This window comes from Anabrus simplex, chromosome 1 (genome assembly GCF_040414725.1).
Source record: "Anabrus simplex isolate iqAnaSimp1 chromosome 1, ASM4041472v1, whole genome shotgun sequence".
In the NCBI taxonomy this organism is placed as follows: Eukaryota; Metazoa; Arthropoda; class Insecta; order Orthoptera; family Tettigoniidae; genus Anabrus; species Anabrus simplex.
In genome coordinates, this window is record NC_090265.1 from 887,862,009 (window position 1) to 887,888,052 (window position 26,044).

A 26,044-nucleotide genomic window follows, 5' to 3' on the forward strand; every position below is an offset into this window, starting at 1 on the left:
TGTAAACTATGACCAGTTCAGTCATCTAGGATTTTTCTATTTTTAATGTACATTCAACTCACAACTCCATTCATTGCATGCAATTTACCTTACCTTTCCCAAAGAATATTTATAGCCCTTGAAATGTATTTAAAATCTGCTTCATTATCATCATATAAGGAACAATATCAACTGTTAAGAGCATAGCCATAAAGTACATCATCTCAAAAATGCCCAAGGTTCCAAAACCTTTCCAATTATGGAACAATGTTACTGTAACTATTAAAATATTATAACTATAATTATAGGGATTCACCTTGTGCTGAGCTGGAGCCTGCTGTTTGAAAGTAGTCGACAGGATGATGGGTGGTACCATACACCACGATGACCACCGTTCTGGATCCTGCCCAGCATGGATCGCCTTTGTGGCAAATCCAGGTTCCTGGACCAAATATCCCTCTCCAGACATTTTCTGAAATAAAAAAGTAATTCCTGAATCCAGGAAAATTGGCTTTACGTATTATGGTTGTTGTTGCTGCTGCTTTACACATCATGGTCAATGGGCCCTTCTATACTTCATGTGTGTCAAGGCCGTCTAATAACCTGTATGGTTAACCTCTCTGTACTGAAGGGGGGTTCAGCAACCCGTTGCAATTTAGTTTTATGCATCCCGTCACATTTACTACAATTCTGAAATATGTACATTGGTCCCTGTCCCTAAACCATGGCAATATATAGAGATGCGTGATTATGGGCTAAGAACCAGCAGGAATCGTGAGCGCCACTATTAATTCATTGTGAGTACCCAGAATGAACCTGTTAAGCGAGCACAGATCTTTTGAATATGTACATTACAACAGGAGGTGCACACACAGACCAGGAGTAGGTATTGTATTGACTGGAAACTACACACTGCATGTCAAGCGCTGCAATAGCTCACTTGGCAAAGGCACGGTGGGAGTTGTAATAGTGGACATTGCTCGAAGGTTTGAATCCCATGCAAGATTCTTGTTCTTATTTTTTCAGCCAATTGCATGGGATGTGGTGAAGTTGCATACTCGATAGCTTCCACAGGCGGATTTATTTATCTCTTTAATCCGTTTACCGTCCAGGGTTGGTGTTTCCCTCGGACTCAGCGAGGAATCCCACTCTACTGCCTCAACGGCAGGTCCTGGAGCATGAGACATTTGGTCGGGAATAAAACAGGGGCAGAGGACCAGTACCTCGTCCAGGTGGCCTCATCTGCTATGTAGAACAGGGGCCTTGTGGAGGTTGGGAAGATTGAAAGGGATCTAACCCCCTTTACTCAATAGACCTCCCAAGACTGAGTGGACTCTGTTCCAATCCTTGTACCATTTTTCAAATTTCGTGGCAGAGCCTCTGAAATGGCAGCTAAAGACGCTAACCACTACATCACAGAGGCGGATCTGATTTGTTTATTTGGCCCTGTAATGGGCTGTATCGGTCCGCACTTACCCATGCCTGGATGGTACCAACTTAAGGCCATGGCTGCTTCCTTCACACTTTCTTGCCTAACTGGCTAAATGAAATAGAATCAGATCTTCAAGAAATCAACATCAACCAGGAAACTGTGAAGAACCAATCTGCTTTCAGAACACTGATTAATAATCATTGTTTCACGGAGCCAAAAGTTGAACTAATAAAACCTGGACAGAAGAACATAAGAAGAATTTCAGTGAGAGGATGAAGAGATTTTGGGAAGAAAAGAAAGCAAAATCATCAACTAAATAAGTTCAAACGTGCTCCTCTTGGGCATAACAATGTGGAAAAAATAATAATAATATTAATAATAATAATAATAATAATAATAATAATAATAATAATAATAATAATAATAATAATAATAATAATGTTATTGGCTTTACGCCCCACTAATTACTTTTACAGTTTTCAGAGACGCCACTACTCAAAAGGACAAGATCAGGAATGAAATAAACAGGAAGGTAGCCAGCATTAGATCCCTATTACCAATCTAATAAAGAGGTGTAGACTTCGGTGGTATAGGTACATTATGAAAATGAAAATCCTGCAAGTTGCTTTACGTCACACCGAGACAGATAGGTCTTGTGGCGACGATGGCACAGGAAAGGGCTAGAAGTGGGAAGGAAGCGGCTGTGGCCTTATTTTAAGGTACAGCCCCAGCATTTGCCTGGTGTGAAAATGGGAAACCACAGAAAACCATCTTCAGGGCTGCCGACGGTGGGGCTCGAACCCACTATCTCCCGAATACTGGATACTGGCCGCAATTAAGCGACTGCAGCTATCGAGCTCGGTAGAATGATCAAGGGACCTGCCAGAAAATACTTCAACATTACTGTCCAAGGAAAAAGACCAAGGGGAATGCCAAGGAAACGCTGAATAGACACAGTGAAATCAGATGTGGAGGAAAGTGGTCTCAAACGGAAAGAGCGGTGATAGGGCACTTCCTTGTTGGACGCCTCTCTTTGTCTCAAACAATTCTGATCTTCCATTGCTTATCTGAACACAGCTGCAGCAATTCTGGAATAGCATCTTCACTTTGCCAGTCAGGTACTTTGGCACCTTGAGGTCTTCCATGCATTCCCAGATCTTGTTCTGAGGGACAATGCCATAGGCCTTTTCAGTATCCAAAAATGTAATCACAAGATTCTTTCCTTGTGCCCAGTACTTTTCTGTAAGCATTCTTATGGCAAAAATGTGATCCATAGTACTTCAATCTTTCTTGAAACCGTGTTATTCTTCCTCAAGCAAAGGTTTCACTATCTTCCAAATTCTCATTTCAGGGTTTGTGACATTATGCCGCTATAGTTTCCACATTTCCATCTGTTGTCCTTTTTAAACAGTGGGATGATGATTTCTTTTCTCCAATCTTCTAGGATTTTGTTTTCTTCCCAGATCTCTGAGAGCACTCTATATAGCCAATTTAAGCCTGGTATTTCAGCTGCCTTTATCATATTTGAGATCATCAAAGCCTGAGGACTTCCTGTTTCGCATGTTCTTTACTGCTGTTTCGACTTCAAGTCCTGTTATTGGGGGTTGGTTTTTCTGGATTTCATTTATTCTACAGATGGTGGTGGTATCTCCATCTCCATTTAAGAACATGCTGAAGTACTTCTTCATTTCATCTCTAATCCCTTCCTCTGTTCTTATCGAACTACCACCATTTGTTTCCAGCCCAAGGATGTTCCCATATTCACTACTTTTACTTTTTACTGCTATATGTGTATAGTAGCATCCTACTCATTTGGCAGTCTTCCTCTATCCTGGTAGTAAAGTCATCCAGCACTTTCTTTTTTTCTTCTTGGATTAGTCGTTTTACAGCCAACTTCTTGGTCCAATATTCCTGTGCTCGCTCTTCAATTTCTACCTTGTTTCTTCTATCGCCCATTTTTTGTTTTACTTGATCTAATTTTCAAACAAGGCATTTCCTTCTTCATCAGTTTTGCACTTGTTTTCCCACAGATTTCCTCAGCTTCCTTTACAAGAGTTTCCTTTAACAAGATCCATCTACCCCTCTGATCTCAGTTACAGGTAATTTTGTTGTTATCCTTGCTTGGTGTTTCTCTTTCTTCTTTAAGTCCTTCAACAACCAGGTCTTGGCATTTCATGCACTTAGCATTGGGGATATCGACATCTTTCAAATCAGGTATTAATAGCCGATGGTCACTATCTAGACAGTCATTGGGTATGACTCTGACATCACTAACATACCGACCAGCTATGCCATCAGTGATAATGTAGTCTATTACGGTCTTGAGCTTCCCATCCCAACTATATCTTGTAATTTTATGACTCGCTCTTATGGTAACATGTGTTTTGTGCTTAAGTTGTTTCACATGCAGAAATCAATCAAATTGTCTTCTTGGAGTTTCTGTTCCCACAGCTACGAGGTCCAATGATATTTTCACAACATTCTCTCTCTTTACCAACTCAGGCATTTAGATCACCCATAATGATGGTGTTCTCTTCCGTTAATTGTTCTTCAAGTTCGGTAAGGAATTCTTCTTTCTCATCTGTAGTACATCCTGTCTGAGGTGCATATACTTGAAATAAAGTGTGATGTTGTAATCTCATTTGGATGATCCTATCATTCACATAGATGACATTTGTCGGTACATCTAAATCTTTGAAGGATGAGACCAACTCCATTTTTGGATTCACTCAAGTTCCCAATCCAGTATAACATATCTGCATTTTTCAGAGATTTCTTTCCACAGCCTTAACACTTTCTCTCACTCAACCCCAATACCCGAAGCTTGCACCTGTCCATAAGGTCTACAAGTTCTTCACATTTGTTAAAGAGAGTAAGGATATTAGGGGTTGCAATTCTGAGCTGTTTCTTGGGTAATGTCTGTCTCTTCCTGCACCTCCAATGATCTTTGGGGTGTTGCCCGTCATAATTTTTGAGCTGCTTGAAGTGTTGTCATGTCTGGTAATTTAAAACTTTTACATCCAAGGCTTGTTTTAGTTTTGAAAGTAACATTAATTTACCTCGGTGCAGTTGGCTTGCTAAGCCTAATACTGCAGAGGGTTTTCTGTCAGGGTAATCTCTCTTAGCCTTTAGCAGTCCCCTGCCACAAGGCAGCAGCACTTTGATGAATTTGTGTGTCATTTCTTACACAAAGGTTTCAGCAGGCATCCTAAGGAAGAACTCTTCTGCCCTTAGCTATTGGTTCTCCCACAGTTCGTCAGGTTTGGTACTGGCCACCTGACCCTTAGCCAGACAGTCGCAGGTAGTACCGACTACTGTCACATATGGTAGCAGGGTTGCTCCTGACCTGAACGCCTATTTCTAAAATAAGTAGCATCATTCAATCAAATTCACTATGGAGACAAGAGTCAGATGGATGCCTTCCTTTCTTGGATGTTCTGCTAAGAAACTGGATGACTCCTTAAGACATTCTATCTATCATAAGCCTACCCACACAAATTGCTATCTCCATGCAGATTCTCACCACCATCCAGCACAAAAACAGGGCATTCTCACAACACTCTCCACAAGGGTGACACAATTTTGTAAGCCATCAAATATCCGGAAGGAGATGGACACATTCAAAGTGACGTTCAAGGGTAATGGTTACAATGCTGTACAGATTCGTTAGAGCCCTACATTCCAAAAGGATGACTAAGCAAAGCTCAAAGAAATAAGAAGTGAAGGGAACTGCCTACCTGCCTTACATTCCCAATACCACAGATCAAATTGCCAAGATCCTCCACAAGCACAATATAAAAACAGTGTTTGGCACCGTCACTAAATATGCTCAACAGTTCAGGTAAAAGCAAGGACAAATTGTTCCCACTATTACACACTGGGGTGTACAAAATTCCCTGTACTTGCGGCAAGGTATGCATTGGCCAAACATGCCAGTCCATTGGTACTTGTATCAAGAAACACTAATGAAATATCCGTCTCAACCAGCCAGACAAGAGCAATAGCTGAGCACGCCCTACTGTCGGGTCAAGATGTTGTGTCCCAAGATGTTTGAGCTCTTACCACACTAAACACTACAGGTCTAGGATTATAAGGGAAGCTGTGGAAATACATAAGAAAACCTAACAATTTCAACAGGGACACTGGCTATCAATTAAGTAATACGTGGGTGCCAGCCACTAAGGATTGTTATTTCGTTTTGGTGTTTTCCAAATTCATACATTTCTCATCACCAGATGGTTCAATCCAGGCCATGTGTAAAGTGTCATACTTTCATAACGTATACACCTATCATGTCCCCCTCCCGTATGACACACACTCGTTATCGTCTGTTTTCTATACACTTTCTTTATATTCCTCAGCTCTATTCTGTTACTTAACAATGCACTACAGCGTAACAAGAAACTTTTTAATTGGAGCTTAGATGGTGTTGTCAGCTCACACTTGGAATGCTAGTAAAAAGTGAGCCATCTGGTGATGAATGAGAGTACCACTTACAATAGACCAACGGTAAAGCATTCTTAAATTCAAACTTCATTATTGAAGAAGTTTTCCTAGTGAAGAGTCAAAATTTTCTTCTGAAGACGCAGAGCAAAGTTCTCTGCAAAACGTAAAGAATTTCACCTTGTTTTCTTGACACGGCAAAAGCCCAAAAGCTTAGAATCATGTCTGCAATTGGTAATAGTTGCCTGTGGATTCTCACGTGATTGTTGGAGCTAACGGATGCAATATAGAGTTTTATCCGTATTCAGTCAGAATTTATTTAAATTTGTGTTTGTGTATTGGTTATGGCCAGAATAGGAAGGAAAAGCAATTTTTAAAATTCACTTATGTCTGTCTTTATGTATGTGCATCACGAGAATAAAATTTAATGAAAATTGATATTTTGGGTCGGGGATGATGACATTACAATCTAGGCTATAAATAATTTTACTCACAGTGGGTGAAATAGTAATTATGGGGAAGGTCTAAACATGTAAATCTTAAACATCTCTGTTAATACTCGCCCTCTCAACAAATGAAACATAACGAATGTTATGGAAAATACAACTTCTGATAGCATGCCCTATACAAATAGATCCTACAATGAATGACAGCAGAATATTTAAGATTTTGTATTTTTATTTATTTCCTGCGTCCTCCCTATTGTTAATGTTAGTCTTACCGAAGAACATTTGTAACAAAGAGAGGAGAAATAGTTAATGCCTCACATATTTTTATCATAGTAGAAGGGTTAATGTTCCCGATACTTGAATGTATTGCCTGTTCCAAAGTGGGCCAGGAACGGATGTCTGCGTGATGCACAATCAAAGGGAGTGACCTCGCCGAGTGGAACAGCTACTGTCTGAATATTGACAGGGAGGAGCTGGGGAGTTAGATAATTTTCTGTTTTACCTTGTCATTCCTCTGGATCATACATAATCTAATAACTACTGTTACTTGACACACTATTCCATCATAGAGGACATAGGCCTATTCAAGCAATCTGAGCTGTGCTATGGAGGCAATGAAGTGTCTGTGGCCAGGTCACTCCTGCATTGGAACTGGTGTTAATAAATCATAAGAATAGTACTGTTCATGAAAAGTGACTCCCACTTTTAGGTTAATGCGTTACTTATTAAGGAGCATGTCCTCTTATAGTCAAAGCAGCGTATTTTCCCGCAGCCAATCAAATTACATTCATTAAGTTACCTAAACCATCTATATAGTCAACCAGTTGAAGATGGGTTCAATTTCAATAGCTACTACCATATAGCAAAAAGGATTGGACTTTCTTCACGTGTGTGTAAATAGTGGCAAAGTAAATCATGATGATTTCATTATATATAGAAGAGACAGAGAGTCTAGAGGGGGTGGAGTATTTTATCTATGTGTGAAAGAATATAGGTAGTTGTTTAAAATGGGTTGATGAGGATAACAAAATGCTATGTGTGCAAATCATGGATCAAGGGAATGCCAACCCCATTCAAATAGTAGGAATATATAGGTAGAGCCCTACATGGATGCGGATAATCCGCAAAGTTAGTGTCTTGGTGGATGTAAACTGTACGGCAGTGCAGATAATTTTGCTGATAACTTCTAAATAATGATGCTTATTGATTTTCACTCAGGTATACCCTAGAAATCTCGACAAGTCAGTCTTTCGTACATTTCATGCCATTAATTTTACTTGTGGATAGGCAACCCTTGATACTGATACGGGGGAATGGTGATATACAGTACAAAGAGCCATGAATCAATAAATCCGTAAATCTGACCTAAGCCTAACTGGTTCCAACACGCAATTGGTGGAAGGAAACAAACAAAGATTCCAAAAGAGAACCACTCGATATGTCCGTAGTTGTCGCAAGACGAAATCCTTCATAAACCTGCGACTGTAGGGGGTCTGGTACCAGGTATCAGGCCTATTGTGTTATGTTAACAGATCTATCCGTTCCAATATCTTGGGTGTAATACAGCTGAATAGTTGCAATATCCGCAGATAACCATTCGTGAAAATCGGATGCGGGTGCGCATGAAGGAAGTGCGGATGCGGATAATATTTTGTATATTTGTGCAGGGCTCTATATATAGAGCACCTCGTAACAACTTCTCGGTACTCCACAGGCTGTACGATGTTACGTGTACAGGCAACAATATGCAGAAAATTTTATAATTGCAGGTGACCTAAATCTTCTGGACATAAACTAGTCTGGCGAGGCTATGGGAAGGGGCTACAGTCAGATCATGGTAAAAAAGCTCATTAGGGATGATGGATTTACCTACCTAAGTAGTAGACTTTCATACTAGAGGAAACAACACTTTAGATATTTATCTTGTAAGACCTGATGACTTGCACAATAGCTGTATGGGAGTACCAGAAATTAGTGACCACTCTGCTGCAGAATTAAACATTAGGTATCCCTTAAACACTAAACTAGATAATGAGGAGAAAATAAAAGTATACCAGTATAGTAAAGCTGACCCCTTTAAATTCCAAGAGTTTCTATGACAAATATTTCCCAGCTGGGCATCAAAAGTTGGGCACATAAACTTAATGTGGGATAATTTTGTTAATATTATTAATAGGACTATTGAGCAACGTGTGCCCCTTAAATTATTAATAAGGAACCCAGATCCAGAATACTGCAACAGGAAAATTAGGAGCCTTAAAAGGAAAGTAAGGAAGGCGAACAACAAAAGGCAATTTTGTTTCGGGTATATAAATAGGTTTCAAAAGCTGTCAAAATAACTCGCTTCTGAAAAGCTTGCTTATTGTTTAAAGGGGCCTAACATCTAAGGTCATTGGCCTGCTTCTGAAAAGAAAATGGGTGGAAAAATCTCTATAAGTATGTTAAGAAAAGGAAAGAAGCCAGCCATGATGTGTCAATGATAATGTCCAGAGAAGATGAGGTAATTACTGACTATCTACCAATAGCTAATGAATTAAATCATTGATATGGGAATGTATTTAATGAGCAGAATAGCCTGGCGATAGATATTATCGATAACACTGATTGTTCTCTCTTCCCAATTAGCCGCAAAAACATTGTTGGGGAGGTTCTAAAACTGAGAGGTAGAGCTATTCTACGCTATTTGGAAATGCTATTTACTGTGTCTCTCAACAATACGCAAATTCCAGATGACTGGAAGAAAGCAACTGTAATCCCAATTTTTAAAGCGGGCAACAGTCTGCTAATGGACTATAGACCCATTAACCTTACATCTATTGTGTGCAAACAAATGGAACACCTCATTTCACAATATCTGAGGGAACAATGGGAGAAAATTTTGTGGATGGCCATCTACATGGTTTTAGAAAATGTTCCTCCAGCAAGAGCCAGATGTTGTTGCTCTCTTTCAAGATATTAGCGAGTCATTAGACAAAAGTGTGCAAGTTGAGGCTATTGTAATTGAGTTTGCTACAGCATTTGATGTAGTACCATATGACATTCAGATCCAAAAACTGTTGGAAATAAACGTTGATAAAGGGGTGGTTCTGTAGATCCGGGAATTTTTCAGACCACACGTAGAAGGTAAAGGTGGGAAGTAAATATTCCAACGAAGTTTCTATAATGTCAGGAGTAGTATAGGGTAGTATTATAGAGCCACTCCTATTTATGGCATTTATCAACGATCTGCCAAACAAAATTCGAAGTGAACGCAGACTGTTTGTGGGCGACTGCATAATATACAGAAAAATACAGAATGCTGGTAATAATAGGTTATTACAAGCCGATCTAAACATACTCCATAAGATGGCACTTGATAATAAAATAATAAAATAAAATGGGAAAGAAACATAGCAAGAGGGCTTTCAATATTGTCTTGAATCAGACGCTCTTGTAGAGAGTGACTCATGCAAGTACCGAGTTATCCATGTAAAGAGAGATCTAAAATGGAACACCCACTTAGGAAGTGTAAGTTATAAAGTGTACAAGCACTTACACTTCGTGATGAGGGCGCTAAAGGGCAGCAGTTCCCAGGCGAAGGTGCAGGGCTATATATCACTTCATTAGGCCAGTGCTGGAATATCGAGCAGCCATGTGTGATCCAAACCAAACAGGACTCATTAAGAAAATTGAGATGGTACAACGAAAGTCTGCAAGATTCGTGTTTAACGATTTCAATCCTAGAAGTATGATAGAAAATCTTGGGTGGGAGACACTGGGGACGAGAAGGAAACGAACACGGTTATGTGCCATGTATAATGCCCACCAGCTTGGGGAGAGTTGAACAATCGACTAGAAAAGCCCTGTTACATAAGTAAGACAGATCATCCGTATAAAGTAAAATGTAGATCGGAGAAAACTAACTAGGGTAAATGTTTGTAAATTGGCGAATTGATGATTGGAATGCATTACCTGCAGCTGTCTTAAATCCTTCCCCCAAAAATGTAAGGTTCTTCAAGAATAGACTCCAGCATTCTGAAAACTGTGTGTAAATTTCTGTGATCGTGTCATACTGTAATTAGTAATTGCTGGAATCTACTGCACAGGCGCAAGCTATGAGAATCTTAACCAGGCATATGCTGGATAATGGTGGCCTAGTGCCAGAGGCTGATCCTTCAACAACCGGGGGATATCACAGTGGAAATAACTAGCCTTCCAAGGCTATCAGTAACTTCAATGAACACCGATGGCTAAGGACAAAGAGCTTTTACTTACCAACATGAGACATTTTAGTAATCCTGTGATACAACATATTTTTATTTGTATGATCTCTTTGACACTTTTTAGCCAGATGTTACTGTTCCCATTGAATTGAATTTGTTTATGTACCACTTGGTTGTCTTAAGTTTAATAAAATCTTATAAAAGGTGACATTACATGTTCATTCACTTCAATTTATTAAATTTAAAAAGAAAGCAAGATAATGGAAAAGTTACTTCATCTGGAACATTTAAACATTGACCCAGAATCGAGTAATGCTCAACAAGAATGGAAGCATTGGTACAGCACGTTCAAGAACTTTATATTGGCGTATCAAGTAAGTGAAGCTGACAAATTACGCATATTGATCAAGCGTGTTTCACCTACCGTTTACGAATATATCAATGAAGACAAAACTTATGACGCCATTAGTATCTTGGTTAGTATTTTTTCCATGCCCGTGAATGAGATATTTGCCCGACATAAATTGGCAACTAGGAAGCAGCTATCTGCCAAAACTGTACCGATATATATATAATCTTTAAAGCTTCTGAGCAAGGATTGTAATTTTAAAGCTGTGATGGCAGAAGTGAACAGAGACGACTGTATTTGTGATGGTTTTTTTGCCGGCCTTCTCGACTCAAACATTCGTCAGAGGTTATTGGAGAATCCTAACCTCACCCTCGAGGAGGCTTTGATTAAAGCAAAGGCTTTAGAGTTGGCACTGGAACAATCTATTCAATATCCAGGACCTGCATTAGTCGATACTGTCCAGGAACATCTCACCCAATCAGTGATAGGTGTGAATGTAGCCCAGCAGGTAGGGAACTATCTGGTTAGGTTGCCGCTGCAACAACAACAACAACAACAACAACAACAAAAAGCTACATCTGCGAACTTAATTATCACAACAGGAACTCTTGTCCAGCAAGGGAGGCCACTTGCCATGCCTGCTCAAAAATTGGCCAGTACGCAAAGGTCTGTAAGAGTTAAAAATCTTCAAGCTCCACCAAATCTTGCCATTGTCATACTATACTTTTAGCTTCTACTTCTCCTCTGGGGTCTTTATCTAAAGCTATAATACCCACCCGTTTGAATGGAATGATGACAAATGCTCTTGTTGATATGGGCAATTCAACAAGTTTTATTTCCGAGAAGCTTGTCCGAAGCTCAAAGTACCTATTTCTGCTAGTGGTCTCACTGTCACTATGGCTTCAACGTCCCTTAGCTCTTTAGTGAAAGGAGCCTACTCTGTAAAGATAAAAATTGAAGATCATATTTACAAAGGTTGAACTTAACATTTTGACAGACATTTGCTCTGACATCATTTTACGACATGATATCCTTGGCCACCATTCATCTGTAGAGATTAAGTTTGGGGGTCACAGAGAACCTCTGAGTATCTGCGGATTAACAGTCACGAAGGTCGAACCTGTTCGACTTTTCCGAAATATACCTCTAGGTTGCAAGCCAATTGCCATAAGGTCCCAATGCCACACAGCAACTGATACCAAATTCATCGAACAAGAAGTTCAGTGACTTTTGAATGAGGATGTTATAGTAGACAACTTTTCTCCATGGCGTGCTCAAGGTTCTGGTAACCCAATCAGAAAGCCGCAAGTACCATATGGTAGTTGACTATTCACACACAATAAATCGGTATACTGAGCTAGATGCTTACCCACTCCCACATATCGAGGACATAGTCAACAAGGTAGCAAATTATGAAGTGTTCAGTTCAGCTGATTTGAAAAATGCCTATCATCTGTGAGGAGGATCGCCCTTACACAGCATTCGAATTGACTTGACTTGAATTTGAAGAAGTTCTTGAAAGCCGTGGAAAAGTATGAACTCATGATAAATGAGAAGAATGTTTATTCGGTCAAAAGAATAAAGCTACTGGGTTATATCATCTCCAATCATGAAATTCATCCAGATTCCAATCGATTAACACCTTTGCAAGAGCTCCCATTTCCAACTGACACTTCTTCTCTTTGAAGAGCAATGAGCATGTTAGCTCATTTTGCCAACTCCCAAGATTCTCCCAGAAAATACATAACCTTTCAAGTGGTAGTTTTCCATTAAGTGACAAAGCTATTGAAGCATTTTAAGCCTTGAAAGATGATGTGAAAAATGTACTGGTTTCAGTTATAGATGATAAAGTTATGTTCACTGTAGAGACTGATGCTTCAGAACACACCATTGGAGCAACACTAACACAAAATGGATGCCACATTGCTTTCTTCTCTTGCACACTCAACTGATCTGAACAACAACATTCATCCGTGGAGAAAGAAGCGCAGGCTATCATTAAATCTGTGAAAAAATTGAGACTACCTGCTAGGAAGACATTTTCGACTCGTCATTGACCAGAAGTCAGCAGCCTTTATGTTTGACATTCTAGACATCTCAGTAAGGTGGAGAATGAAAAGATACTGTGCTGGAGACTGGAACTCTCATGTTTGGATTATGAAATAGTTTACAGACTTGGACAACATAACAAAGCTGCAGATGCCTTCTCCAGAGTTTGTTTGGCTGTTCAGTGTTGTGGACCTAAACTGAAGATCCACCATGAAATGAAATGAAATGGCGTATCGCTTTGAGTGCTGGGAGATCCCAGGATGGGTTCAAGATCCTCTGTGAAGCTTTATGTCACCCTGGTATAACACGACTTAATCACTTTATTAAGTCGAAGAACTTGCCTTATTCACTGGAAGATGTAGAGAAGGTCATATCAGCTTGTAAAATGTGTGCTGAATCGAAACCAAGATCCATCAGGCATGAAAGTAATCTCAAAGCTACCCATCCTTTTGAGCACATCAACATGGACTTTAAGGGACCTCTACCATTCAGATCTAGAAACCGTTATCTCCTCATATTAGATGATGAATAACCAGATTTCCCTTCACCTTTCCTTGCCCAGATGTCACCTCGTCCACTGTTACCGTATTTCTAAATTTAAGCAACTTTTCTTCCTATTCAGATAATCTTCATCAATCACTACAATCAATCACTACTGATCTGCATTTAGGGCAGTCATCCAGGTGGGGGATGTTCACTCCGATCAAGGCCCAGCATTCATGTCCCAAAAAGTGAAGTGGCGATGAGCAGGATGAATCCATACAATCCAAGAGACAATGGCCAAGCAGAAAAATATGTTGGAGTTGTGTGGAAAACCACAGAACTCACCTTGAAGTCAAGGGGAATGGATATCCTACAGTGGGAAGAAGTTGTACATGATATCCTCCACGCCATCTTATCACTGCTATGTACTACTACCAATGAAACTTCCCACAAACGGATGTTTAAGCACCAGAGAAAATCCAGTATTGGACACTCAATCTCCTCATGGCTTCTGACTCCAGGTCCAATACTCCTAAGGAAGCATGTCACTCAATCGAAGTATGGGTCACTTGTGAAAGAAGTTACTCTTCTTGAAGCAAATCCTGAGTATGCTCATATACAACATCAAGGTGGAAGGGAAACTACTGTTTGACTAGAAACGTGGCACCATTGCCTTCTCCAATAGGTATTTCTGAAGAAAATGGGGAAGAAGATACCAGAGGAGTAATAATTCCCATGGAAGTCCAGAACATTGCCACACCCCTGCCTAATAACCCACATCTTCAGTTCCAGCTCCATGTGAGATGGAATCTTCTGAATCATCAAAGTCAGAAGAAAGGAGTCTAACCGCCTCTCCCACTGCTGACCAGCTAACGATCAGAGCACAAGAACTGTTGTTCTTTGTTGTCTGAAACTTTTACACAAGAACTCGTCGCTGTCCTGCCTATCTTAAGGGCTATTATCTAGGTGGGGGTGAACGATATAACTTATTCTTATTTGTATGCTGATAATATGGTTCTAGGATCACACGATGTTAAAGGGCTACAAAAAGCACTAGATGCACTGGAGAAGTGGACAGATACAAATGAATGGCAAGTGAACATTGAAAGGATTGACTACATGATTTTCAGGAAGGGAGGACGAATACCCTCAAGTGACAAAGTGACTTATAAAGCAGAAACATTAAACAACGTAAACAGTTTTAAATATCTGAAGTTGACGATGCAGATGACAATAAACTCCTTTAGACTTATTAGGCTACGTGCTGTGGCAGCTATGAAAGTAATATTTGACATCAAGAATTTAAATAGATTATCTCTTAAGATGGCCATGATCTTGTTTGATGCAAAAATAATCCCTATTTTAACATATGGACTGATAATCATTTGGGATAAGCTAACAAAGAATGACCTACACACTCTAGAAAAAATCAAAGCCTGATTCTTAAAGACAACCCTCTGTGCGTCCAGATTTACTAGATCAAGGCTGGTTTATGAACTTGCAAAGGAGCCTTTTTTTAATTGAAGATTTGAGATTCAAGCTCACTCTACCTTATACAACCATTGGAAGAAACTCTTGGATGAAAGATTGGTCAAAAGGAATGATATTTGTACTGAATTCTATTCGACTGAAGCAATGACGAAGAGAACTTGGACCAATACAAACCAGGACCTCTCACATTTGTCAATTCTATGGCAATTCATGGATACCACTATCACTATAAACTCTGCAAAACTAAGACCTTTCATGAACCTGACGATACTTGTGTGTGTACACTGTGTGATTTGACTTGTCCTTGTTACCATGTTGTGGAATGCTCTAAGCGAAATAGGCCTATAATAGACTTATGCTTAAATGACATGTAATCGCTTTATGTACACAATTTGTGTGCTCTATTAAATTAATTAATTTGTATGATCTCTGTTGTATACAAGAATCACGGTATACAAAGTACAACATAAAAGTTTATTAGTTTGTAAATATCCACACAGTATATACAAAAATGAACTAAATTTGACTTGCTGCTTGAAGTGCTGTACACGATAAATACCAACATAAGCTAGTTGACTGATGGTCTCAGAAATATTTACATTTATACACTTGGATTTTTATATGTACAATGATATCTATCTTGATAAGATAGGATGTCTGAAGGAATGAATGTTCGTGATAGCTGATGACTATCTGTAGTTTGGAGAATTATAAAGGGAACTTGGAATAAAATTCGTGGTAGCAGAATGCTAGGCAGAAGCTTGAGAACTTCAAAGAAACTTGTGCCAAAGTTCATGAGTAGCAGAATGCTAGGTAGGATGTATGTCGGTGATACGGGAGGCAGGGTAACTTGAGGCGAAGATGTCCTGAGGTGAGACCTCCCAATCAGAATTAGTCCACCTGTTCAGAACACTTTTTTAAGAGGGTACCTCCATGTCTGACATACGGTGTAGTCTGATCGCTGGACACTGTGGAGTGCCTGGAGCAGAGAAGACGTTGCCCAATTTATACATGCTGGCTGACGTCACACGATTACGTCAGCGCGCTGCAGTCCACACCTCGTGGTATCTAGAAGAGTCGATGCGAGGCGGGCTGTGGAGCTCGCAGGCAGCGGAGGACACACACAACACCCTCCCCTCCTAATTGCGTCGGTGCAGCGTGAAGCGGCGACTGCGCTGGAGGCGGCAGCGATGCTGGGCTGGAGAGTCGGCTGTGTTTGTTGTGTTGTCTGGAGCCTGGTCTGGGCGGAGGAGCGTAGAATTGTCCTGAAAAGAGCCCATCGTGATGAAATGGTCCAGAGCTCTTTCTGCAATGGATTTCTGAGGTGTGATAAGGGAATCAACAGAGGGAGATGGACGATAGCGGAAGCGGATCTGGTCCTAGTGGCGGCAGATGCGTTTCTCAGCGGTCTGGATGTCGTAGAGACGATGTCCCAAGGTACGGCAGATGATAACAGGTATCCAGGGAGGATTGGACTTGAAAGTCCGGACATACACTTTGTCAGCGACGTTGAACTTCGGTTGCGAGCTATGCGGCTGGGCAGGAAGAGGCAGCAACAAAGAAAGCAAAGTTCTATGAGGGCGTCCATGGAGCTTGTGAGCTGGAGTGAGCTTGTCGGTTCCAGGCATAGTCCTATATCTTCCTAAGAGTTGTAATAATGCCTGATCCTTGGTTAAACCTGAAGATACGGCTTTCTTCACGTTCTTCTTGAAAGTCTGGACAAAACGTTCAGCTTCACCATTGGATTGTGGATGAAAAGGAGGTGCCAAAATATGCCTAATGCCAGTATGGGTGCAAAATCCTGGAATTTAGTGGCAGTAAATTGAGGTCCATTGTCTGAAATTAGTACTCAAGTTAAACCTTCAGTAGTGAAAAATCTTCTGAAGTGTGCGAATGGTAGCTTCCGTAGTTATAGAATGCATTTCTATGACATAAGGAAAATTAGATAGAGAATCTATCATGATGAGCCACACAGAGTTAAGAAAAGGTCCGGCAAAGTCTATGTGTACTCTTTCCCAAGGAGAATTAGCAGGAGGCCATGGAGCGAGGTCAGATGACAGTGCGTTCTGATGTACTTGACAAGGTTCACAGTGGCGGATGAGTTTCTCGATGTCGGCGTCAATACCGGGACAATAACAGTGTTGACGGGTGAGTTGCTTGGTGCGTGATATTCCCCAATGACCTTTATGTAACAAGTTGAGAACTTGCTTGAGCAGACTAAGTGGGATAACCACTCGGAATAGGGTGCCTGTTTCTAATAGGATTACTCCTTGATTTATGAATTTCATTTTCCGTATTGACATTTACCAATCTTCATAAAAGGGAAGAAAAATTCCACCTAATCAATACATTTATTTTCTTGTAAAGTATTACAATCTAGGACCGGTTTCGACCCTTCATAGGTCATCCTCAGCTATATCAGAATCACATTTGCATTTCTATCTTATACCTCTGAAAGACCTTCATGATATATTGTTTCATAATTTTCAGTGAAAACTTATCTTAAAAACTTACAAATTTCTAAGCGTTGTGTTAAAATTAAAAATTAAAATTACAAAACTTTGTCTATTATATACATGCCCTTGGGCTGACAGAATGCATCCTTGGGTTGATTAAGCATCTATCTTAGGTATTGTTGCTTATTCTGTTGAATCGAATCCCTTTTATACTTATGTACAATCGTGAATAGACTATCAGTAAAATTTGATAAATAAAGCTTGCGTGTTAATTATAATAAAATATCATGTTACATCTTTATACCTTATTGCTGGAGTGATATTATTTTAGGCAAAATATAAATGCGTGTTGACCTCTATAAAATATTTTTACATAAACACACTAATGTATTTTAAAGTCTAATCATTGTACATTAAAGTCTAAAATACTTATTGCTTGGATCTTGCGTTGTTATGTGGTAAAATATTATAACAATTTGTCTTATATAACATCAGATATTGGTCATGTTTAAATATGCCATGTATGGTTGGCTTTTAAATCTAATGATTAAATGTCAGTTCCTTCTTGCATAAAATTACAAGTTTCATATTATGTTGATTATGTATTGTATAAAACATAAATGTCTATTAAATTGAATGCTTATCATTTACTACAGAAGTTTTAAAAACACTTGATTGTCTAGTAATATAGTCAGTGTGTTCAGTGACACTGAAACGTGTTGGCCTTGATTCTTGTGTTATATTTCCATAATTTGCCTTTTTTATATATGTCGAATGTTGATCTTTATAGGTTCCATTTGTAAATAACAGCACTTTCCTATAATTGTGAAATGGATCAATATAAGCTTGATACGTGTTAAATTATGGAATATATGTGTGATTCAGTTCTGGCCTAACTTCTGGAGTTTTCTCTCATCAAATGCCGTAAGACTGTGGTGGTTCCTTTCCCTTTTTTTTAAGGCTGGTAAAGTTGCTGGATGTTTGAAATGCAAATGTTGAAGAGGCCAACCATTGCGGATATAAGTACGAATTGTAGCTAGTGTACTATCCTTATCATACGCTTTGGCGAAGCAAGTAGCGTCAAACGGCCAAGAAACTTGCATTTCAAACATCCAGCAACTTTACCAGCCTTAAAAAAAAATAATAATAATAAAAATAAAAAAAAAGGGAAAGGAACCACCACAGTCTTACGGCATTTGATGAGAGAAAACTCCAGAAGTTAGGCCAGAACTGAATCACACATATATTCCATAATTTAACACGTATCAAGCTTATATTGATCCATTTCACAATTATAGGAAAGTGCTGTTATTTACAAATGGAACCTATAAAGATCAACATTCGACATATATAAAAAAGGCAAATTATGGAAATATAACGCAAGAATCAAGGCCAACACGTTTCAGTGTCACTAAACACACTGACTATATTACTAGACAATCAAGTGTTTTTAAAACTTCTGTAGTAAATGATAAGCATTCAATTTAATAGACATTTATGTTTTATACAATACATAATCAACATAATATGAAACTTGTAATTTTATGCAAGAAGGAACTGACATTTAATCATTAGATTTAAAAGCCAACCATACATGGCATATTTAAACATGACCAATATCTGATGTTATATAAGACAAATTGTTATAATATTTTACCACATAACAACGCAAGATCCAAGCAATAAGTATTTTAGACTTTAATGTACAATGATTAGACTTTAAAATACATTAGTGTGTTTATGTAAAAATATTTTATAGAGGTCAACACGCATTTATATTTTGCCTAAAATAATATCACTCTAGCAATAAGGTATAAAGATGTAACATGATATTTTATTATAATTAACACGCAAGCTTTATTTATCAAATTTTACTGATAGTCTATTCACGATTGTACATAAGTATAAAAGGGATTCGATTCAACAGAATAAGCAACAATACCTAAGATAGATGCTTAATCAACCCAAGGATGCATTCTGTCAGCCCAAGGGCATGTATATAATAGACAAAGTTTTGTAATTTTAATTTTTAATTTTAACACAACGCTTAGAAATTTGTAAGTTTTTAAGATAAGTTTTCACTGAAAATTATGAAACAATATATCATGAAGGTCTTTCAGAGGTATAAGATAGAAATGCAAATGTGATTCTGATATAGCTGAGGATGACCTATGAAGGGTCGAAACCGGTCCTAGATTGTAATACTTTACAAGAAAATAAATGTATTGATTAGGTGGAATTTTTCTTCCCTTTTATGAAGATAGGATTACTCCAGCATGAACTGTGAGACGATGCTAAAGGCGATGATAAGGTGCAAGGCTGGTAGGAAGCTTATGTTGAAGAGGCCAACCATTGCGGATATAAGTACGAATTGTAGCTAGTGTACTATCCTTATCATACGCTTTGGCGAAGCAAGTAGCGTCAATGGGAAAACTGGAGACTGTCTTCAAGTTCAATGTCTAACTGAAGACATTCAGGTTCTTGTGTAACTTGATCCTGAAGTGCAAGTGGAACTGGACGTGCCTTAAAAAAGCGAGGCTTGGCTCCTCATTTAAGCTGGATATGAGCTGCGTAGCCTTTGGCTGTGCCTAGGGTGGAGTCAAAAACTTTGGGAAATTGCTCTGGTAGATTAGTGACGTCAGAGGTAGGTGGCAAGGCGGAAACAACATTGACGTTATCATGTACTTGAAATCCGAATAAATTGAAGAGATCCATGCCTAGAATGTTGGATGCAGTGTAGTTATTGACAACCAGTAAGGTAACTACTTTGTGAATGTCTTTATAACTTGCGGGAACAGTGATTTTGCCTTTAATATCAATCTTCTTCTTGTTAAAAGTAACAAGATGGACATCAGCAGGAGAGAAAGACGGCGATCCTAAGCTGTGATATGTAGAAAGATTGATGATGGAAACAGGCGATCCAGTATCTAATTGAAAATCAGTTGAATGATCTGGGAAAGCGATCGGAATGATGATCTTACTAGAATTGCTTGTAGGTAGAATGAGGTTGATTTGATCAACTTCCATGTCCTGTCGTGTCTTCTGAGTAGTTTTCTTCGCAGGAGGAGTACGGCCCGGGCGGGACGTACTTTGATAGACTGTCTTGATATGGCCTATTTTATGGCAGCAGTCACAGGTGGACTTGAAGAAGCAGCAGTCACGGCGTTCGTGATGCTTAAAACATCCTCTGCAGGAAGGCAGGAGCTGAGGAGCGTGCTTATGAATGCGTGTCTTCGTAGAAGAGCGAGAATGAACCTGTCGGGAGCGGTTCGAAGTGAGCGAGCTGACCTGGCGGTTCGAAGGAGCAGAATGCTTGCTGGCCGTATGAGATACCTGAGCGACTTCATGTTTGGTAGCTATCTCAGCTGCAGTCTTAGTAGTCATTTCATAGACTGTGGCAATATGCTGTACTTCTTCTAAAGAATGGTTACTACTTTTGACAGCGTCGAAATAAACTTTGTCTTGTGGCGTATGAAGAATGACCATGTCCTGAATGAGCAAATCAGTGTAGGACGTGCTACAACCATCCTTAGAACAGACAAATTTGCAACTCTTGGCGAGGCCACGTAATTCCACAAATCCATTCTGTGTGAGTCTGGTACGGTTTCATTCGGCACTGAAAAAATTTATAGCGAGCTGCTACAATGTGGGGATCCTTAGAATAATGCTCATTGAGGCAAGCTACGAGATGTGCGAAAGGAACTTTCGACATCTGTTCTTCTGGGCTTAATTTCTGAAGTAATTCGCAGGTTGCATTTCCTACAGAACTGAGAAAGAGAGCTCGTTGGCGCTTCTCGTCCGTAATGGCGTGACAGATGAAATGCGAATTATAATCATTATAAAATATCAAAGCCATTTTGACAGTGCTGATATAATTATTTTATTATTATTATTGATATATACAGTCGTATCAGCACACGCGTTTTTTAAAACATAACCGGTTTTCGGACACTAAGGTCCATCATCAGTGTTAATATTTAAATTTAATTTCACATAAGTGTGTCGTCAAAATGAGTTAAAAATGAGTTTAATTTGTAGCCCTGTTGACATCAACATGTTAAGGCTGGCTTTCCTTCGTTCTCAGGCTCGACCAACAGCCTGAGAACGAAGGAAAGCCAGCCTTAACATGTTGATGTCAACAGGGCTACAAATTAAACTCATTTTTAACTCATTTTGACGACACACTTATGTGAAATTAAATTTAAATATTAACACTGATGATGGACCTTAGTGTCCGAAAACCGGTTATGTTTTTTAAAAAACGCGTGTGCTGATACGACTGTATATATCAATAATAATAATAAAAAAAAAAAAAAAAAGATGAAATGCTGTTGAAGGCAAGCAAAATATACCGACCATTCTTCTCTCTCTGGGTCAAAGGCAGAAAAGGCAGGAACGGCAGTGTTCTGTGCGGATGAAGATAGAGCCTGCAGGGCTGTAATCAGTGCTGATTGCTGCTGTTACATAAACTTATGTTGCTGCTGTTGCAAAGCCTGCAATATAGCTGCTAATTGTTCCGTATTAGCCATGCTTGCATATGACACAGTGGGCACAACGTTTGAAGCAGGGTGTAGTAGAACCAGCAGTAAGCTTGACCTTCAGCGAGCGTAGGGGAGAGAGCCTGTGCAGAGAAAGAATGCACGAGAGAAGCAGGTGCTGTGTCCCGTGATGTGAAATGTTGGCCTGGTGTTCGCAGTTCAACTGGGCGTACACACTTGGAATAATGTCACTGCACAAATGCGAAAGTGTTGGCGATGGAATATCGTCCTGGTGAGCTGAGGGGTCATAATGTGGCACGGTGGCGAATATGTTATTTGTTCTCGCCATACTGTCATGAATATTGAAGTTCTGAATTTTCTTCGGCATAATGTTACTGATGGTGTTTCGAACTTTTCCTTGTCACCATATTGTTGTGTTGTATACAAGAATCACGGTATACAAAGCACAACATAAAAGTTTATTAGTTTGTAAATATCCACACAGTATATACAAAAATGAACAAAATTTGACTTGCTGCTTGAAGTGCTGTACACATTAAATACCAACATAAGCTAGTTGACCGATGGCCTGAGAAATATTTACATTTATACACTTGGATTTTTATATGTACAATGATATCTATCTTGATAAGATAGGATGTCCGAAGGAATGAATGTTCGTGATAGCTGATGACTATCTGTAGTTTGGAAAATTATAAAGGGAACTTGGAGTAAAGTTCGTGGTAGCAGAATGCTAGGCAGAAGCTTGAGAACTTGAAGGGAACTTGTGCCAAAGTTCATGAGTAGCAGAATGCTAGGCAGGACGTATGTCGGTGATACGGGAGGCAGGATAACTTGAGGCGAAGATGTCCTGAGGTGAGACCTCCCAATCAGAATTAGTCCACCTGTTCAGTACACTTTTTTAAGAGGGTACCTCCGTGTCTGACATACGGTGTAGTCTGATCGCTGGACACTGTGGAGTGCCTGGAGCGGAGAAGACATCACCCAATTTATACACGCTGGCTGACGTCACACGATTACGTCAGCGCGCTGCAGTCCACACCTCATGGTATCGAGAAGAGTCGATGCGAGGCGGGTTGCGGAGTTTGCAGGCGGTGGAGGACACACACAACAATCTCTTTGACACTTTTTAGATAGATATTACTGTTGCCATTGAATTGAATTTATTTATGCACCAGTTGGTCATCTTAAGTTTAATAAAATCTTTTAAAGGTGGCATTACATGTTCATTCACTTCATGCAGGAGACACACCGAGGAGTTAATATCAAACCTAAAACAGAGGGGATGCAACTAGTAGTTGAATGACCCAATGAGAAGCATGATAGCAGCGAGTTTGTAAGACCAGAAATTGATGTCATCAGCTCAAATTATGTACAGGAAAAGTATCAAAATCCTAATAGTAGAATGGGAATCCTGCTCTAATACATCTATCTACATGGTACCCAATGAGAGACTCTGTTTTTACAAACTGAAAAAGTTTGATACACAAACTGGCGAGATCACTCTGAGAGATTTCAACTGTAAGAGTTCCAACTGGGAGTGTAACACCATCAACAAGAATGGAGAGGAGCTTGAATTCTGGAAAGAAAGGGAAGGTCTGAAACTAATCTATGACCATAAAAACTGACACTGTCTTTCAATATAACAGGATGGCATTGAGGTAACAATCCCATTAACATCTTTGTAAGTAAGCATATAGTCAAACACTTAGTCGAAGTGGTGGGTGAACCCATCCCAAGAACTCAATACAGTCCCATAATATGTGCAGTCATGGGAATGGTTAGGTCTGAAGTCCCTCTAAAATGGCATTTTAGTTTCAAAAAGACCAGATGGTAAGTTTACCTAGTGAGCTAGATCAGAAGATGGCAAATTTGTACGCAGAGCCAAGCCACTATGAGGATTTTCTGAAGTTTGTAGAGGAGATCTCTTGGAAGCATATCACCTGAGGCTGCAGCACTCACTCAATTTCAGACATCAGCACTGACTTCAGGGACCTGCTGAAGGAATAACAGGTAAAGTATGAGAGGGATCCTATCGCAGACAATGCTATCCAGGTGGGTGAAGAACTCTTGGGGAGCATCGCGGAGAGAAGAACGGAAAAATGGATGAATCTGCCCGTGAATCTTGATATGGCTCAGAACAGCAGAAGAGCGAGGAGGCTGATCAAGAACATGACCAATGACCCTAAGAACCCTCAAGAGGACTTCACTTAAGTCACTACGAATCAGATGGCATATCAACTGCTTCACAATGGGAAAACCACGATTAGTACTAAGGCTGAGAAGAGCTGGCACATCATGGAGAGAAGAATGATACCTTCAGTCGACCCTTCATCACAACAGAAATGGAACATGTCAACAAAGCTGCAGGCCCAGATTATATCAGGACAGTACAAATCAAGAACTTTGTGCCAGGAACAATCCAGTGGCTGGTAAAGACGATGAACAGATATGTTGAGACTCTTATGCTTTCCAAGGCTGTAAAGGAAAGCACAGGTAGTGATTTTACTAAAACCTGGCAAGGAACCAACAGATGCAAAGAACTTCTATTCAGTCTTTCTCCTATGGCACCCCTCCCAGGTGTTCAAAAGGATGATCCTTGAAAGAATTTTATCAAACACTGATGACCAGGGAACGGATTTATATGTACTAATAATTATTGAAATATGGAATTATATATGGACTTAAAATTACATATATAACATTACTTTCTCTTTAATATCAACGTGCAAAGAAGCTAAACAAAGTAGATCTACATGCAACATATTGTTGCACTTCTCATTTTAATATATTTGAAGAACACACAATCTTTTATTCTCTGTTACCAAAACAATGGATTACAAAATGTTCTTTTAAGTGCTGGAAAGTGAATCTTCTCCTATTATCTCTAAGGACAGATTTATATTGACTGAAACTGCGTTCAACATTGGAAGAGGTAATGGGGGCATAATTCAACTTCACAATATCTGCTGGGGTTAAATCCAATGTTAATTTTACACTTAAATCTCCACACAGCATTGCAGCAAACTTTGTCACTTCTTCATATCCAGGGTTCTTTGAAAGTACAATGGCCATCTTCATGTTTGCTACATCTGGAAGTTTACCTGTACCACGATTTAGTTGTTCCACAGTTTTATTCACAATTTCACAACTTTCAGAAAGTTTAGAGATGCGAGTTTTGGAGCCTTTTCAGTGTTTTTGTGATGCATGAAAAATTATGCTGAATGTAACATAAGTCATTTCTCACACTTGTATCGCAGACAACTGTTTTTGCAGCTTCGATTGAGGCTGCATCTTCAGAGTCCATGGCATGCAGAACATTCTTAATACAGTCTATATATTCAACATAATATTCAACCACTTGCAGCCACGTATCCTATCTAGTTAGAATTGGCTTAGGCGGAAATGGAATCTCTGGGTACATTTCTTTCAAAAGATGAACTCTTCTGTGGGCTTTGAGAAAAACTTTTTTCACTGAGGAAATCAATAAATCTACTCTGGGGTAACTGCCTCTTACCACTTCTGCCACACAACAAAAGGCATGTGCTACACAAGTCAAATGAGTCACCTTGTCATCTTAGGATATACAACACATAATGCTTCTCCGGCTTTTATCATATAAGGTGCGGCATCGCTAATAAAAAGTAACACTTTATTATACTTAACGCCCTGTGGCCAGAGGATACCCAAAGCCTCATTGAACAGTTTTGCTATAATTTTGTTATCGCACTTTTCTAGAACATCACAGTACTTATCACCCCATGTTTCTCACACAACCTCTTTTTTCCATTACAGATTAGAACTTCATTGATGGTTTCCACTAGATCACTTACAGTTTACTATGCATCTGTCTTCTACCTAACACAACTTCTCAATTTTATATCGCGGCCCTTCCGACCCTTTATAATAAGGCAAGACACCAGCCAACATTATGAAACAATAATCAAGAAAGGGACCGCTAGATTGAGAAGATATTGAGAATGCTGCTGTTTCTAAAGCTTTAAATTTCATTGGTGTTTTTTCCTCGTCACAGGCTTTTCGCCTGCACGTTATATCAGGCTTGGTTTCTCAAAAATGTTTGCTCCCGCTCCCCTCCTGACCAATTTAATGTGATGGGTTTCTACAAGGATGATTTTCGACAGCGATTTCAACCTGCTTTTTATTGTTACTAAACAATATTTTGTAAACTATGAGGTCCACAACCTCACCATG

At 39.4% G+C, this 26,044-nt stretch overlaps 1 protein-coding gene across 4 annotated transcripts in view; it reads right to left on the reverse strand.

Annotated features, from left to right (window-relative positions):
• Window positions 1-26,044, reverse strand: part of Cth (Cystathionine gamma-lyase) — a 664,174-nt gene that overhangs the window by 141,443 nt on the left and 496,687 nt on the right. For all 4 annotated transcript variants that reach the window (XM_068225275.1, XM_067136551.2, XM_067136549.2 and 1 more), the window contains one exon: window positions 296-451. In XM_068225275.1, coding sequence (XP_068081376.1) covers window positions 296-451 — 156 coding nt within the window. The remainder of the gene's footprint in view (window positions 1-295; window positions 452-26,044) is intronic.